Source organism: Amia ocellicauda, chromosome 13 (genome assembly GCF_036373705.1).
Source record: "Amia ocellicauda isolate fAmiCal2 chromosome 13, fAmiCal2.hap1, whole genome shotgun sequence".
In the NCBI taxonomy this organism is placed as follows: Eukaryota; Metazoa; Chordata; class Actinopteri; order Amiiformes; family Amiidae; genus Amia; species Amia ocellicauda.
The window spans coordinates 6,295,988-6,314,559 of NC_089862.1; the positions used below are offsets into that span (position 1 = coordinate 6,295,988).

Here is an 18,572-nt window from a genome sequence, read left to right on the forward strand (position 1 = left end):
TCATTAAAACCTAGCCCAAAGTATTACAGCAATGCAAAGTGATACATTATATCCACAGGGATATGGCCTAAATACTTTTTGTTTTATTTAACTTGAGAAGCTGAAGGGCAGATAAGAAAATAACTGTACAGCAGGGGGATCAAACTCTCATTTGAAAGCCCACAGTGCTGCAGGTTTCATGGGTATCTTCATGGGTATCTTTAAATTTAAAAAATCTAAATAAGCATAACAAGTCCAATTGAGAAAACACAAGCGCAATAACAGAAAGCACCAGAGGATCACTGCTGGTTTCTGGGATTGGAGCATGACATACCAGCTGCACAGTAAGCAAAGTGTAGAAATAAAGACCACCTGTTTAGCGTCATTTCTTGTTTATTTCCACAAAGTCACAATCTCCCTTACACACAGAAAACAAGAGCTGGTGTCCTGCTTCAGCCCGGTTACACTCACACTGCAGTGGAACGGCAAAGCACACAACCCTGCAAATACAACTCCACTGGTCTGAGCAGCTCAGCCTTCACTGATCAGCAGCTGCAGGAAAATCAAACAGGACAATGCTCTCTCACAAACACACACACAAGCACCTGCACCTAAAGAATCAGATTCCTAAACAGATAAGTACCTGAGCTTGTAGAGTTATGTAGCAAACAGATGAGTTAGGACTTTGTTTTTAAGTAGTACAATTTTGTTTTTATAACAATGATACCCAGTTCTACCACAGTCCAGCAGGGCTTAAACATCTGAAGCACCAACACCTTCAGAGTTTTGGTGAAAAAACATCAAATTAAATTAAACAATTAATAGTGTAATCAGGAGCTCCTGAATGGCCACCCATTCTTTTTCATTATAGACACAGGCCACTGTAATGTGTCTGTCTTCCATCTCAATAAGCTTTCAATTGAGACTGAAAAACAAGACTCACACTGTATGAGAAGATCCCTTTAAATCAAGGGTTGAGAAAGTATAGACAAGTCACTGAACAGCATTCACACCACAGTACAGTACAACACTATTTCATGGTCTTAGATTCTTCTAAAATTAATTCAACTGGTAGAAAGTAATACTGTTTCAATGGAGGTTTGCATCATTAAAAAAAGTAATCAAAACAGAATTCCATCAGTTTTTTGGTGTCAAACAGGAGCTTTTGATCCTGTAACATGGCATATGTTCAATAATGTGCGATACAATTAGGATTCAATAGTACACCACTTATTTACCTTGAGATGCCCATTGTGTTCCTAATTTTCTATTTATTGTATCTCGCAAAGTTTTTTCTTTTTAAAGTGAAGTTTTAAAATATGAACAATACATTATCATCCTTACACGAGTCTGTTCTATTTACAACCACAGATCTCTGTCAATTGTATTTCCAGTGCACAAGAAAGCTTCAGGAGTTTAAACAGTTCAATAGTCTCACAGTGCCAGTTGTCAATATGTTGCAGTGTTTTTACAGATTATTTAATTATTGGCATTTTTTAAAAGCCACTAAACCTTATGTACATATAGATTATATTATCCACTTCAAGAAAGAGGAAATTTCCAATCTTTCTGTCGTAAGGAAAAAGAGTTTAAAAAACAATTATAACTATTGTTAAATTGATTATGCCACTCTTTGTTGAACAAACGTTCAATAAAGTTAAAGCAATATTTTTACACTGCTTCAATTGGGTGACACACTGTATTACTGTGTTTGTTAAATTAATAATAATTAATAGGTGGAATCATTTGTACAGAAATGTTACAATGCTGTTGTTTTGAGGTGGTTAAACTTTAGACAAAATTTCCTAGCTTTCTTTCGTAATGAAAAACTTAAAAAAAGCTGAAATTGATTATGCCACTCTTAGTTGCACCACAAATTATCAATCCAGTTAAAGCAATATTTTTACACTGCATTACTGTGCTTGTTAAATTAATAAAATTAAAAAGTTGGAATAATTTGTATAGAAAAGTTACGATGTCCTTTGCCGTTGTTTTGAGGTCGATAATCTTTCAAATAAAGCAACATTTAATTCTCAGTTGTACTTCAGAGATTTTCAGGCAGCCCTATACTTTTTCCACCACTGGAAACATACTTGTTTCTGTAGTGTTTCTGTGTCCTGCATTATTATACCTCTCATGCTCAAAGCACTCGGTGGTGTCTTTCTTGCCAACAGCACTATTCCGAATTCAACTGAAAATCGTGGAAAGGTAAACGTTTGATTCTTCCATCTGCTACAATGCAAATGGTTTTCCATTCATAAAATGCACAACATGTTATAGTTATTTGGTTTTTATCATCATTGTATAATTAATAGAGTCATGGGTTTACAGGAGTACTATAGTATTTCAGTCCATCATGATTTCATATCTAGACGGCATAATTTAATTAACAATACAATGAACCACAAAACACGTGTTTATAGTTGTGACTTAGACTAACATCAGCTGGAATTGCCAAATGAATGTTTAATTGTCTGCGTGTAAATCTTTAAAGAGGAATGGGGAGGTGTTCTCATAAATCTGCATGCTACTGCAAATGTATGGACACTCAATCACTGCTGATTTGCTGCATTGTCATCATTCAAACTTCATGGCAGTCACAGTAATATCAAAGTATGAAAACTGGGCATCAATGAGTCATTTTATTCCATAAGTAAAACAGGCCCATGTACCCCTCTATTGGGAGTATTATCAAATCTGAAACACAGCATACAGCTTTGAAGACACTTGGTTTACTAAAAACTTACATAAAATACGTTAAGATATGCAGACAAATCAGACACAAAGCTGTATTTTTCTTTTTTCATAAATTACCGGAAGATTGAACTGATAAGGGTGGGGGGGCATATAATGCAGATGGTATTTTGCTTTTCATGGCTGCCTCAGTACTGCTCGGCCATAATTAACAAAGACAGAGCAGACCAACCAGTGAAAGGATGGCTTCCTTGACCCCGTCCTGTGATGTCACTGTACTGTTCCCAGATATAGCCCGTTTCCATGTATTGCCTGTTAACATTCTCTATAATATTCTTCCTCAAGTCCTGGTACAGAGCAGCTGCCTTTTCCCGATATGGCCCCTTGGAGTTTGCGTAGTAGTGCAGGGCTCGGATGGCCAGGTAGTTAATGTTGATCCATATGGGGCCCCGCCAGTAAGGGGCATCGTGTTCAGTATTACGTTTCATGTAGAGGGGGTCAGACTTGGACAGGGATCGCAGGCCATATGGGGTCCACAGCTTCTGTTCGTCCCTCATGTCCTTGAGGATGTGCTCCAGCTTGGGCGAGTCAGGCGTCAGGATCTGCAGCAGGAAGGGGAAGAGGTTCACGTAGCCCAAGGCATTGACGTACTGGAGCTTGGGGGCCTTGCGGACAGAGCGTACCAGCCTGGCCACGGGGAACTGGTGCCTGGGCTGTCCGGGTGGCACGTACACCTTCTCCCTCTGGAGGACCACCGCTTGGGTGTGGTTCCCATAGTCGGAGAAAGCCTTGAGCTGCTCGGACCAGTGCAGCTCACTAAGCAGGGAGTTGTCGCTCAGAACCTGGTAAATCCTTTCATACTCTTGGTGGGGCTCTCCAAGAAGTTTGGCCACGTCAGCCATGATTCCAGAAGCCAGGGCCATCCAGCAATACAGGTCCACATGCCTCTCATCCTGGGACGGGTGCGAGGCCCTGGGGTAGTCATCCAGGCCGGAGGTGAGGGTCTTGGGGTTCAGGAAAAGGTTGGTGTCCTTGTCCCGGCCCCTCCAGCGGTAGGAGTTGGGGAGGGGCCCAGCTTGAGTTGTGTTGTACCACTCAAACCAGGTCTGGAGTCTGGGGAACAGCCGCCTGAGGAAGGCGTTGGTGTGCTCCTGTGCCTGTCCATCTGCTTCCGAAACGCCGGAGACCCTCTCCAGCAGCTTCTGCAGGGCGAGGAAAAGCGTGGGCGGGTTGGCGTTCTCGTTCCTTTGCACAATGAACTCGGCTGGCACTTTGCTGCGAGCCTCGTCATCCAGAATCTGCTCCCGGGGAATCCAGCCCTCCACGTTCATCAGGTCCAGCCAGTGGGCCAGTGACTCCCTGGTGATCTGGGGGTCCCACTTGCTGATGAGAAGCTGATGGAAGCCCTCATCCCAGAGGAAGCCCCTAGGGAAGAAGGAGCGGGACGGGACTGCAGTAAACAAGGGGCCTTCAGGGTAAGCTAGTGGGTACTCATTATACACCGACTGAACGACTGACTGACCGTAGAAGTAGCCCATCCCGCCCAGCATGTTGCTCAGGGCTGCTTTGCCAAACTTAATCAGAGCCGGGGCGTATCCTTGTCTTTGGAGGCCAAAGGTCTCCTCAAACTTCACTTCAAAAGCAGACTTCCTTTTCTCCAGCTCCTCTGTCATTACCTCCCCCACCAGCTGGTTGGGCCGGTCCCGGAAGCTGCCCGACTCGAACAGCACCTCCATCTGGAAGGGCGTCTGGACAGTCACCTGGTGCACTGCGAAATCGCCCTCCTTCTTGGTCTCACCACGCTGCTGCTGTTGAAGGGAGGGGGGCTTGTACGTATCCACTGCGATGTAGTACCGCTTCTCACCAGATGGGGGATTGTAGATAAACCTTCCATCCAGGCTATTTTTCACAATGTCTGTCAGCTTATCCAATCCTGGGCTGACAGTCTTCAGGTGATTATAGCTGGAAAGTACAAAGACAACAAACATGGTGGGGGGGTGGTAGATTATTAAAAAAAAAAAAACAGTTTTGCCTAAACTATATAAGGCAGCAATGAGAAATTGATCAATATCATCAATTTTTTAAAAATATTTCCAGTGGGCTTTTTCACCCATGAGAACAGTGGCACATCCACCCAACAATTACACAGACATTCATCTGCCCTATTCACCAGTGTTAAATTACAATCAATCTACCGGGATTTGCACAGACTAGTCAAACTAACTCCCACCCAACCTCAACATACCCACAACTTTGGACTGCAGTGCCTGAGACAACCAATACAGCATAGAGTCGGCTCCGTACCTGGCATACTTGGCACCGGCAGTCTCTCCAGCTGCAGGCTTGCGGAAAGTGAGTTTGAAGTGTCCCAGCTCTTCGGAGAAGCCTGTGACAGAGCCCAGGTGGTTTTTCTCCCCAACATGGGCCTGCAGAGAGCCCTGAGAGTCCGTCGCCACATAGAACAGCAGGGAGATCACTGGAGCCTGGGGCGTCGAGCTCTGAGGGAAATCAGCCCAAAACAACGACATGGAGCTGAACAACGGAATGCAGTCATTTGCTAAATCCACCCCACACACACACACACACACACACACACACACACACAAACAAAACCATAACAAAGGTAAAATATTAACAGTGGTGAAGGAAAGTGTTGAAATGCAAATGTAGATTGGGTGTTGGGGGGCGGTTTTAGCATGTCCCAGCAAGAAAACACACAGCCAGGTAAGTAGTTAGGCTTTACTTAAATGATTTATAAGTCAAGTATCCTTTCAAAATGCCATCAGAGTTTAGTTTAAGTTTATTTGATCAGATTCTCTGTACACAAGAAAACAGGAACGGAGAAAGAGCTGCTTCCCATAATACAATACACTTTCACTAATGATAGCTAACACTAGTGCCATTTCTCTGATATTGTAGTATATGTTAAGATCAGAACTCTATCACCTTTCTTATGTGAAAACAGTTGATGCACAGGCACAGAAACACCCCACAGTATTACAGATTAAGGGTCCCTTACTATTGCAATCTGCTTTTGATGATGCATCTATGATCGCTCTTAACATAAATCTACATACTTCGAAATCTTATTTTGCTGTGTTTACTGCCCTGTTGTACATTCCCTTGCTTATTATATTTAGATCTCTGTCAATAACAATAGGACATGAAGAGTCTGTATTGATTAATCAGCACTGTAAGAAGCAATGAGCGAAAATAACTCCCCGAGGTGAGAGTGCAAGATCGATTTGGTCCGGTGAAGAGTTCCTCACCTCTTTCACATCAGATTCCCACTTTTCTTCCCACAGTGCTGACTGAGCAATACAAACTCTTGCAGTTGTTCTCTCCCATCTCAAATGCCAATCACTCCAGGCAGTGTCATTCAAGTCCCCTCCCAGAAACCACCCCTTCCAAATAATTGAATAAGCGTTTAAGTTGTGCAGCATTTATCACAACTCACTGTGTGACAGAGGACACAGGACACAGGACTGTGCTAGGGGCGCAGGTGGACAATGAGAAACGAAGAACAAGAGAGGAGTGACAGTTGCACACAGAGCGGTTATTGTTCTGGCTGACCTGCTGCTTGGCTGTCACCCTCCAGGTCCAGTCTCCCCCATGCTCTCCTCCCGTCCTCTTGACAAACTCTGTGGTCAGGGTGAAATCGGTGTCTCTGATCTCCTGGATGCCGAAGCTCACTCCATCGTGCATCAGCCAGCCGTAGCTCTGCAGCCGGTCGCCCTGTTCACAGGTGTGCCGCAGGTTCACGTCGCCCCCACCATCCTGACGCATCCACATCAGCCCTACGCAGACATACCAGGAAAAAGTTTTTTAAAGACACAGGCAGACATCTCTTACCTACATTCATCCAAGAAGTGACACTTTGCCAGTTGTGATCTCTTCTTCACCATATATTAATATAAATGTTATAGCATTGTCATCCTAAATAATTACAGTCATACACAGAAATATATACTTAATTAAATTACCGGTCACAATTGACTTGGGGCTCCTTGTTTTCATTCCAAAATACACCTGAGGCCTGTAGGAGCCCCAGAACCTGTCAGGAGACACAGCGGCACTGGTGCTATTGGGATGGAGGATTTTGTCAGAGGGGTGAGGAGTGACGATCCGCTTGGCCAGGTATGAGCGCATGTAGAAGGTGTAGATGAACCATAAGCAGATGAAGAAGATGCACAGCCCGATGGAAATGTAGATGAAGAGCTGGTCCACAGTGAGTTTTTTCTTCTTCTTCTTGTGATTGGAGGTTGAGTTGGCAATGTCTTTTTTCTTCTCCTCCTTTCTGTTGGGGATCGTGTCACTCCCATCTTTGCTGTGGTTCGAATCCACCCGCTTTCTCTTGCCCATTTTCTTACCCATCTTTCCCTCAACAACCTTGACAGGAAGACAGAAATCCATCAATGGATAAGACACTTGTGTGGTGATATACCTTTCCCTCATGGTATTGTAATTTGTACTGTAACTCATTAAGACAATTCATCTCACATATATTCAGGTGCAAAGTTTGGTCAACATTATGTTTCTATGAGGGTGTAGCAATATCCCAATCAGCAAAGAGCACAGGTTAGCCACCCCTTTGCTAATGCAGTCCTCATGTTCCATTATATTATCACTTATGCTAGGTTTTTAGGCAGCAAAAATTGTTTCAGGGAGCATGTTGAGCTGCTGTGAACTTCAAATCCTACAGATATCAACTGCCAACTTGAAAAAATTAGCCTGACTTCTTGTGGATCTAGGTTTGAAAAGAGACAGTTTACACCTGCATCAGAAAGCTTTACCAAGTGTATTGGATTTTGCTCATATTGTCATGAGAAAATGGAGATCACAGTATGAAGGGGAAAGGGGTCGGCTGTGAGTAGCTGCACAGCTTACCGGCGCATCTTATATTCGTAGATCGCATATAACAAACCCAATTGTCCTGCATTTGACAGATTTAATTGCATCTCGGATCTCACTTAAATGAGTTTGTGCTTACTTAAACGTAAGACTTTGTATTAAGTTTACAAATATAGAGATTTACTAACACATTCAGAAGAGCGTATTTCAATGCTCATCATTTACCTTGTTGTGAATATCCGTAAACAGTATAAAATAAACAGGATAGTTTTACCCCTCTCTCTGGTGTTTAGGAAATTAACTGTGCAATCTAAACCCTGCAATCTGTGATCATATCTTAACACTGCAGACAACGCGGATTAACTATAAATCCTCTCTCCTTTCCGGAAATGAGCCACATTACAATGTAGCAATTAATCATGATATTAACGTGCAGTCATCCCTTCACAGTGTGTGTTTCCCACCATTTGTTACAAACTATACGCCGATGCTGCAGGCAGGCACGGAGCTGTTTGTGAAGCGTTTGATTTGTAATGAAGCTACAGCGCCGTCACTGATTCAACAGCATATCTTGACCACCTTCAAGAGTAACATTGTGCAAATTCTCCATTCAAAATCAGCCGTTAATCTAGACAATTTAGGATTAAACAATTAATGAATGTATTCTGAGCTGTGTACCTGATCGCTTTCTGGTTCTGCGGATACACATGAGCGCTCCTCGCACTTCCCCTTCTTCACAGAGAGACGTGTAGCGTAGACGCCGCGCACAAAAAACACGTCATCACACCTCACGAGCCAATGCATTTATGTATCAAATGTATTAAAAAATGTATATATACATATATATAAAAGGGGGAAAAAGAACAATGTATAAGTACGACACACAAAGACTCAACAATGCACAAAATGTAGCCAAATATGATAGCGGTCGCTTGTATCTAACATCATACACAGAATCACGGGATCATCCATAAAGTAACAAGTCAGTAGTCAAGCAGACACCAGCAGGCTCATTGCACTGCCATTTTCAAAGACAGCTAGCTTCACTAATTTCCTTTTATTGTTTTTAGTAAACTTTTTATTATGCCAATTAGGCGTATTATATAATCAGTGATATGACTAGTTCGTGTTTTAAATCTTATTTTTCGGCATACTATGTTCATTCCAGCTTGTGTGATATGTGATGGTGTGGGTGGTGTTGGGGGATAAAGCATTTCAAACACAGGCTACTCCAAGTACAGTCAGCTGACAAGGATAAGATCTGGTCTAAAGATATGGGAATGGAGTTCACATCTGCAGAACATATATTATTGTTGGTTAAATAATACCAAAAAATAGGTATATAAGCAGAGGTAGCTGGAGATCCTTATCTTATGATGACATCTGGGCAATACTGCATTTGCAGTTGTTTGCAAAGCTAGAACCGCAGCAACCTTTGTTCATTACTTAGATTTGTGCTCAACTGCCTAGAATACAATTAAACATTTTTTTTCTTCTGTGAAGATGAATGGAAAAAAATGAAAATTTCAGAGATTAACAGAATAGTTGCCATATCTATTTTAATGTAGATCTCTGAACTTGATGTTAATGACAAAGGAAACAGAAGTCATTTGCCTACCAGTGTCCATAATTTCAATGCCATCCAATGATCTGCATAGTGCAGATCCCCACAGCCCTGCCACACCTCAATAAACAGCCTTGACCGTGGGGTGGTATGTATAGCACACCACACCCTCGCCAAAGAGGACAGACAAATACAGCAGTGGCTGCTTGTCCTTGCATGTCACGCACAGCCTGTCACCCACATTGATGCTGATATTTATACCACATGGCACAGAAGGCTGCTTGTGAATGGGATTTGCAGAGATAACAGAGCCTGTTTTTTTACCACCTGCTAGTGTTGAAAATGGGTCGCAGATACAGCGAACATACAAGTTTATTTCCATGGAAACCATGGAGATTCAACAGCTTGATCCAAAAGTCCCCGTTTCCCCAGAAACGGTCTCTGATGTACGTTTTCATTGAGTCTAGCTCCACTTAGTAACAGCAGAACATGATTATCATATGAACAGTGGAGATTGGGTTCTCTGCAATACTAGTGAAGTTAGTAACCCCTTTTAAAAAATGAAAAGAACAGGTGAAGAGATGGCTTGAATGTTTTATGTGAACAAAAATATAAACTCGACATATAAAGTGCTGGTCCCATGGTCCCGTGAGCTGAATTGAAAGATCACATTTTTTCCCCATACACACAAAAAGCTTATTTCTCGCAAATGTGTGCACAAATTTGTTTACATTCCTGTTAGTGAGCATTTCTGCTTTGCCAAGATAATCCATCCAACTGACAGTTGTGGCATATCAAGAAGCTAATTAAACAGTGAGATCATTACACAGATGCATCTTGTTCTGGGGACACTAAAAAGCCACTCTAAAATGTGCACTTTTGTTACACAACACAATGCCACAGATGTCTCAAGTTTTGAGGGAGCGTGCGATTGGCTGCCGACTGCAGGAATGTCCACCAGAGCTGTTGCCAGAGAATTGAAGGTTAATTTCTCTGTGATAAGCCGCCACCAACATTTCAGAGAATTTTGCAGTATGCCAAACTGGCCTGTGACCAGCCTTCAGGACAGCTGATGAAACTGGGATTGCACAAACTGTCAGAAAATGTCTCGGGGAAGCTCATCTGTGGCTCGTCATCCTCACCAGGGTCTCGACCCGACTGTAGCTCTGGTGGACTTTCCTGCAGTCAGTAGCCAACTCCCTCAAAACTTGAGACTTGAAATCCATAGATTAGGGCCTAATGAATTTATTTCAATTGACTAATTTTGCTTTAACCCTGCAGATTAAACAATAAAAACATCTATGTGAATGTCTTCATATACCAATTGAAGCAGAATACAGTAATGGAAAATAAAAAATAAATTATATATCGGTTTGGAGGAAGCATGCATACAGAAGTGCCCTGGGACCATGTTAGACCAACTTTTAAACTCAACATTTCCACTTCAAAACTCCAATGATGTAGCTTGAACAAATGCAAAAGTTTCAAAACAGCGTCTCCCTTTCCAGTTCAGTCTGACATGCATATCACCTCAAAACCTACAGAGTCATCATACACAGCAAAGCAGCAAATCCTAAGTAGGTTTGTGATTGATGCATGTCATTTGTTGTGGTTAACTTCCTGAAGTCTTCAAACAAAAACGTTTCTTAATGCAATGATACAGACTAGGATTATGTCAGCTTTTATTCAAATAATGACATTGTCCCAATGGATCTGCAATGCTGGAAGTTTGTAACAGAATAAACAAAAATAAAGCTTTTTAACAAGTGATCCACACTGCAGCATTATGGGGATAGGTTCAGGGGTTACATACAAAAGAAAATAACAATCAAACAGATTTGTTTTGGTTTCCATTTATGACATGAGCATTTATATCATTTTCAACATTTACCTGGAAACAAATAACACTTGTAAAAATAGGCTTATATATATATATGTTACAAAACACCAATGATCTCTTAAAACAATTGGGTATTTGCACCAAAGACTGATTACTTTTAAAATTACCATACCGTTTTAAATGTCCAAGATTTAGTTCTCTCCCCCTCCCGAGAGGTTGCTGCCAATAACCCCACACCGTTTTACCCCAATTCCATATTGATTATATACTGAATTGGTTTTGTTAACCCTTTTAAGTTTGTAATGCTGAAGTGAAAATTTAAAACCATTTATCTTGCTCAGTTCTACTGTATTTGAGAACTTGTGATTGTGAAATTAGAGAACGGAAAATGGCTAGAGGCTTTTAAAGTCTGGTATTACTATAAGTGCGTGGATTATAGAATACAGAGGCAAAGCAGAGATACCATGTAATTGAACATCCACCCACTAGCTGACAATTCCTTAGCCACGACAGAGGAGGAAATGTAATGGAAGGAACAGGAGAGAAATGCGCTATCCCAAGAGACTATGAATACATCGCCAGCCACAATGGGAACTACAGGCTGAAGAGACTACATCACACAGAGACCACATCGCTATATCTATGGGGAAAAACTAATCCACAATACAGTGTAACTAGTCCATTTGTACTGTCATTACTGTAAAGAAGGGAGGGAAAAAAAAACTATTAATTGCTCAAGTTGGAGAATTATCATACCAAGGTGACTTTTATTGCAAGTGCTTAGTTTTCATCTGTCACTTCTATATATGGTTACTTTCTGTATATGCTGCTGTAGTCAAAAGTATTCATATCCTAGATTGGAAGCAGTGTAATTTGAATCATTTAAGTCATATTAATTAAACAGATTAAGAGAGCAGGCGTGTTAACTTGTGACTGCCTCTGCTAGGATATTAATGGAGAGGAAGTCAACGCCCGATCTTAACTCATAATATTTACGGTTCTCTCCAGGCTCAATAAGTGCTAAACTATGACCAGATTCCCTTGATAGATAAGTATAGTTTAAATCAACAATTGTTATTGACCTAAGGCAAATCACTGAATAACACTTTAAGCCGATGGGGTATGAATACTTTCAGCTTAAAACTGTACAGTGAAATGTACTCATTGCTTTTTACATAGGACCCTGTTCTATTAGTTGTGTGCCTTCTTCAGCAGACTACGGTGTACTAGAGTAGGTTGAAACTTAAAGTGTGATGTGACCAGCTTGTTTTGCAATAACATTAACAAAAAGTTTAGAAAAGTCTGACATGACCAGTATAAAGACAGACCACTAAGCAAATGGAAGAAAGCTGCCCATGGTATAGGTACAAAGGGAACTAATTGAATATTTTGTATGATTATGTCACCTGTTCAGCCTGTAGACATTTCTTGAGAAGGCAGTAAACAGACATGATTTTGAATGCACTTCAGCTGCCTGTCACTGGCTAATTGATAAATATAGGGCTGCCAGTTTGGAATTTTATTCTTACCATACCTACATGACTTTAAAAGCCTTTTGTTCTGAAAACGAAAGAAATGACAAGTGATTTTAAACAGCCAGTCATCAAAAGGCATTGTGTTGACTGCTCTTTGCTCCTAAAGGTGAAATTGAATACATCTGTAAATCCTCCCCATTGTCTGTACACACTTTCTGCATTTGCATGGCATGTGTTGTTCCAACTCTGGGTCATCTCCAGAAATGCTGTGACATTGTTGTGTCAAGCTATACCCATAGAACAGTCTGAGCTGGTTTAGTCATCCACCGCTGAGAACTGCCATTTAACTAAACATTCAAATATTGCGATTACAGTTTTAAAGGCATGTAGAGAGGATAAAAAATAACTTTGAAACTGAGCAACCCTATAAGACAATATGATAAAAATGAACTTTGATATAAACAATTATCAGATTGTAAGAACAACACTGATTGCACACACATATTGAGGCGGTGATTGAGACTTCAGGTCAAATCTCCTCAGAGAAGAAAATAATCTTCAGAACATGGATAATAGATCATGGTTCTCAAACTGGAACTGAATCGAAGGCCACAGCAGGCAACTCGTACTATATTTCAAAACGGTCCAGGGGCCAGAGTTGTAGCACTGTCCTGGTGATTACTCCGTATCTCAGAAGCCTGTCTCACAGCCACTGCTGTACTGTTTGGATAACTGAGCATGAGAAGAGATGAGGAAATAAATGATTTCTGGTATAGGGTGAAGTTTCATGCAATCTCCAAAAAAAGGAGATGTTTTGGGGAGAACCTTCTATCAATAATACTTATAGTAACGGCTTCTTTTTTAGATAGCGTTGCCCAAAACTCTTTGGCCTACTCTTCAAGCTGAAAAAGGCAGGTTTACAGTTTCTTGAATTGGTTTTCTAAATTATTCATTTACACACTGAATTGCTCATTTGTTTTAATGTTCCCTTTTAATATTTTGCAGATGCTCTTTTCCATTTTCATTTACAAACCTTTCAAGTTCTATTCTGCCTTTTAAACAGCTTGAGTTTACAGCTCGTGGGGAAAATCAAAACCAGTTCTTTGGATGTCATTTAATAACACTGGAAAGGATTTGTAAAGATTTACCATTAATCTTCCTATTGTAAGACTCTGAAAACAAGAGCTTATGGATTCCTGTAGCCAAACCCAAAAGTACACACTCCTTAACTTATGCAGCAGTAGCTAGGTCCAGTTTTGCATGAACTCTTTCTTTGTAGTCTTCACATTTAACTGGGATTTCTATGTTAAAGATGTGGCGTCATCTAATTTTCAGTGGAGTGTTGCATATAGTGCATTTCATAGCAATCACAGCATAGTTTGGCTCTGGCAGAAGGAACAATTAGACTAAGAAATGTTGTGATTAGGTAGAATACACAGCAGGACCCCAGGCACTTAGGTAGAAGCTTAGACTAAGGTTGTTCCTCTTGCTGCTCTTACACTCAAAATTAGCTTTTTGTCCAACCACAAATCCCATTTCTTAACTGCCTATCGATAAGATTCTATGGAATCATAATGCCTTGCTCATTATGTTATATATAGAAAGTAATGAATGTTCAGGCAATGATGGGAAATTAAACTTGATTTAAAACACAAGAAATTAACTAGTTTCCTTAGCACTCAAAGGAAGGACATTATTTTTTAACTTATTTCATTCATCTGTTTTCCCATTGTTACCTAACACCTGTGTGGTGTTGCCCTGCACATCAGCGTGTGCATCATTTTGGTGTGGAAATCAAGAGTAAATGGGTCCTCCCTCCACACAGCCTTCTAGGCATGCATTAGCCTTGAGACAGGCTTCATTCTAAATTTAGGGTCATGAGAAGATTTAACAAAGTATGGATGTGTAAATCAACAGGAATAAACAAACTGCTTTAAGCATTATTATATTGAGGAATAAGGTCCTCTTAAAAAAAAGAATCAAAAGCTTTAAGAATGACTTCCACTGAATTTCTTTTAAACGAAGTGCAGGTGTGTTTGGACTTGCACAGATCCCACTCAGAGTGGACAGCCTGGGGTTAACAGACCTCTGCGGAGAAATCAGATTTGCCAGGGCCAGACTGAAAACATGATCATGGGTGGGCATATATATTTTTGAAATGCAGCAAAGCAAGAGAACACTGTGTGAGTGTTACACTGTCAAAAAGCCTGAAAAGCAAAATTAAATGAAAGCACCTGAAATGCTCTACCCCAACTGCCGAGTCCTACCAGAAATGTTCTAAATCGCAATGGTTTCCTTTCCATTATTGTTACTCATCCTTTAAATTAGGGCCTGACACCCAATTACATGCAATGCAAAACACAAAGGACAGTCACTGGTGCCGAGATCACCGTAACCAAACCTGCCACCCCCGACTCTCTCCCTCTGTACATGAGTGCGCTGAACAACGAACTCAGGAGAAAGGGGGGAAAGAAACAAAAAACAAAAAAAAAATATGCCTCCTCCCCCCATCCTTCCTGCCCTCCCTCCCCTATGTCACCAGAATCAAAGCACTACCCTTGGCATTGCCGTGGGGGCGAGTGTGGGTAGTGGTGGAGGGGAGACACGCTGCCCTCTCTGCTTCAGGGCTGCAACAGGGGGAGGCCACGGCACGCTCTCCCTCCCATCTACTGCTTGATGAGCCCTCCGTCACCCTCGCTCACAAAGCGCTTTCGCCCCCTGGTGGTCAGAACAACAATAACAAAAAGCTCAGTTCTAAACACTCGTTTCATTTTCTTTCAGGTAGAACAAATGGAAGCATACAAACTGCAGTTCGATACAAAAACACAGGCCTGTACTGCAGCAGGGTCATTCATACAGATATGCTCAGTGACATAAGAATGGTAATCAGACTAAAACAATGTAAAAAGTATTTGGGATGGAACTGTACATTTTCCACATAAAATTGAGTAAATCCCTTAATTAAATATATAGAATTAGCTCCTTTCTGAAGCGGTCTGGTTGCTTTTCAGTAAGGTGCGTTTACCAAATGGAAATGGATGTCAGCCGAGTGAAACCAGCATGGGCCCTTGGTGGCAACGCTCACCTGGAAGGACAGGCGTCTCTCAGCTGTTTGGTGATGACAGTCTCCGTGAAGCAGAGGTCCACAAATGTCTCCATGATGGTGTGGGCGTGAGGTACATCCAGACAGATATCGGGCAGCTCGTCAAACACGCGCCGGAATCCCTGTAGGGCAGAACACTGCTTTAGTCATGCCACCGCTGGGCTCCACGAAAGCACACACACACTTTGTTTTCTCCTTGAAATACCTTCAACCAGTTTCAACAGATCAATACTAATACAATACAAAAGAATCAGATAGCATAGCAAAATGTGACCGGAAGGGTCTTCTTGAACAGTGTTTTTAGCAGGGGAGTGTCACAGATGAGAGAGTGCTGACCCGGTTCATCTGATCAAGAGTGATGAGGCCCGTTTCCCAGAATGCCTTGAGCAGCTTCACCATCATCTGCACAGCCGACTCCCCTGTGGACTCCAGAACCATGATCACAGCCTGGGGGCCAGGAGACAAGACACACTCGCTCATTACCCTCAAGGAGGAGCAGGGGAAAGACACAGGCACACCAGGAGCTCAGGGTGCCAGTAAAATTGAGAAGTTCCGTACATATTAGGAAAAATATATATAATTTGGTAAAAACAAACTACACTAGCAAGTGGAATGGAAACTGCCTTTTGGGTCAATCACAGTGCACTGATTTTAGATACCACCTTTTCTATGTAGACTATCTAGTGGTATCTGCAGTGTACACTGACCGTCAGGCTGCAGACACCTAATTTAAAGATGCAAGATACAGATTTTCACATCCAGAGCTGTGCCAGGTCACCCCCGTGGAAATAATTATTTCGTTGAATATCTTTGTACCCAAGAAAGAAGTTGCACAAAAAGAAAATTCCTGTCCAATTGAAATGGTACAGTGTAGCTAATAGTAAATATTACTGGACCTCGCCACTAGAGGTCACCCTTGACTGTAACTGGAGGCCTAGTCGAAATGAAAATAAACAGAGGACAAAGTCTGACAGAATTGCTTTCATATTAAATTTAGAACTAAACCTAGACTACATTCTGAATCCAACTGCAATGCTGACAATTACCAAGATATGTTTTTGTTCCCCATTAGCCTTTCCTACAAGTTCTAAAATAGTATAAATTATAATACACAAGAACTGGCCAAGAAAGCTTCCTCAGACACCATTTCCAGAGAACTTATCTGAAAGAAGCGCAGTTAATTTTTGTTTTATTTTCAGTCAACTTTTCCCAGAATATCAGGTTAGAACAGGAGACTGCAACGCCATACAAAGTAAGCCGTTTCTATCCTAAAAGCACTGAGAGGAGGAGGAGATGGTGCCGTACCTCATAGACAAGCTCGTGGTGAAAGTGAGGCACTTCAAGGTCCCGCAGACAGCGCTCTGCCTCAGACACATCCCCCGAGATCAGGTACTCCTTCAGCAGCAGGTTCATCTGAAATGCAGACAGCGGTTTAATCTGGGACTGCCCAGCCAGCAACACTGAGACAGAGGCAAAATTAAAAACACAGGATTTCACAGAGTAATCAAATGGGCTGCGATAAACCAAGGTCAACCAAGGTTAGAACAGCAGTGGGGAATTGGTCTCTGCATTTACCTCAATTATCAATTACTTAACTAAAGCATCTAATTGTCTGAAGCAATTATGCCTTTGTTTCCTGGTTGTGAGGAGGTGGAGGTCTAGAGAGACCAATAACATCTGTAGGAATATGGCCCTCCAGAACCAGGACTCGCTCCTTGGGTTTGGTGCATTTCAGTTCAGGAAGTTCTGACCAATATACTCAAATCCTGACTAAGATCAGTTTAATCAAGGGCTCAAGGGGAAAACAAGGACAACCGGTACATTAAAAGTGAATTTAGGCCACACAGGGATCTGAAGTGAGAACAAATGATCAAGCTTGTGGCAAATGCAGATTTATTGATTTATTTTTCGCTAACCAGTCACACTGCAATTTCATTAATAAACACCAAAAACTAACAACTTCTTTTTAGACAGATTAAAAATCAAATCAAACTCACTTTTCTTTTGTTTTATCTTAGACCAATAACGATTTAGTCGAGAATTCCCCACTGTTAATTTATTTCTCTCTCAATAGGAAATACAGGTTTCTGCTTGGCATAACAGTTTCATTAATACAGCCCAGAGCCTTTCCTGTTGCCATTTTCCCCAGATAAAGCCAGAATGCATCTACAGTTCAGTGATAATCTAAGCACATATTTACCGACTTTAAAATAAACCCAACTTAATTTTGAGGGTTAATGACTTTATATAATTGCAGAGAAAGGGAAAGTTTCTAAGCATGACATCTTCTCAAAAGATTGGCCAATAACTGTTTTAACCCTAATGAACCCACTATAAGCTTCTCTTTCAGTATGTGAAATAATAGTAGCATTAGTAAGGTTTTAACAGTGGCCTACTTGCTGAAGATTCCTTTATGGAGTCTTCAGTCACAAACAATGGAAGGTTGTTCTGCTCATACCACACACTGCTTCTACAACAGACCTAAGAGGCCACTTTTTGGAAGGCCACTTTCATAGCAAAATCATGAAATAAAGTGCAAGGAACATGATTTCTCCTATTGGGATCTGATGGGGGACCCTTTCTGTTAATTACCCTAAATCAGTTTTCCTCACTGATTTGCACACTTAATCGATTTCAACAGACAATGTTTGCAGGTGACAAGGGCACCCAGGCATCTCCACCAGACACGGGGTTGGCGCAAGGCTTGGATTAACAGCCACAAAGACAACAGCTTAACACTGAAATCACTAGCAGGGACACATTTAGCATTTATATCGCAGGCAACAGGACAATCTGGGTCCAAAAAATATATATAAACTAATATACTTCAAAAGCATCTGAACAGAAACCAAATTGACAACATAAGGAATCCAATGTAAACAGTAGTGCAGTCCGCAGTGATTGTTATACCAGGGGTGCATTTCTGAGATGGGGATAGAAAAGGTGTGCACCATTTCCACTGCTTGCAGCAAAGCTGGCATAGAAACACTGCCCGAGAAGTCAGGAACAGTAACAGGGAGCCTACTGCTGTGACAACAGGGGTTATGTAAGAGACTGTGCTCCCAG

At 41.5% G+C, this 18,572-nt stretch overlaps 2 protein-coding genes across 2 annotated transcripts in view; both read right to left on the reverse strand.

Annotated features, from left to right (window-relative positions):
• Window positions 1-354: 354 nt before the first annotated feature.
• On the reverse strand, window positions 355-8,282 carry LOC136766369 (mannosyl-oligosaccharide glucosidase). The gene is made up of 5 exons (XM_066719782.1): window positions 8,203-8,282; window positions 6,657-7,062; window positions 6,247-6,470; window positions 4,978-5,171; window positions 355-4,635 (listed from the first exon to the last, which is right to left on the reverse strand). Exons 2-5 carry the CDS (start codon window positions 7,045-7,047, stop codon window positions 2,862-2,864), a joined length of 2,583 nt encoding a protein of 860 aa, XP_066575879.1. The 5' UTR covers window positions 7,048-7,062; window positions 8,203-8,282; the 3' UTR covers window positions 355-2,861.
• Window positions 8,283-10,753: 2,471 nt separating this feature from the next.
• Window positions 10,754-18,572, reverse strand: part of pdcd4a (programmed cell death 4a) — a 28,154-nt gene continuing 20,335 nt past the window's right edge. Inside the window, exons 9-12 of the mRNA XM_066719785.1 lie at window positions 16,812-16,919; window positions 15,843-15,953; window positions 15,489-15,628; window positions 10,754-15,121 (exon numbers count right to left, since the gene is read on the reverse strand). Of these exons, the coding sequence (XP_066575882.1) occupies window positions 15,070-15,121; window positions 15,489-15,628; window positions 15,843-15,953; window positions 16,812-16,919 (411 nt within the window). The 3' untranslated portion in view covers window positions 10,754-15,069. The remainder of the gene's footprint in view (window positions 15,122-15,488; window positions 15,629-15,842; window positions 15,954-16,811; window positions 16,920-18,572) is intronic.

Excerpts from the sequence above, each read along its gene's own strand:
- LOC136766369 (XM_066719782.1), bottom strand. The coding sequence starts at position 7,047 with ATGGGTAAGAAAATGGGCAAGAGAAAGCGGGTGGATTCGAACCACAGC. Across the intron at positions 5,172-6,246 it reads GGGTGACAGCCAAGCAGCAG|AGCTCGACGCCCCAGGCTCC; the intron begins GTCAGCCAGAAC and ends GATTTCCCTCAG. Across the intron at positions 4,636-4,977 it reads GCCGGTGCCAAGTATGCCAG|CTATAATCACCTGAAGACTG; the intron begins GTACGGAGCCGA and ends TGTACTTTCCAG.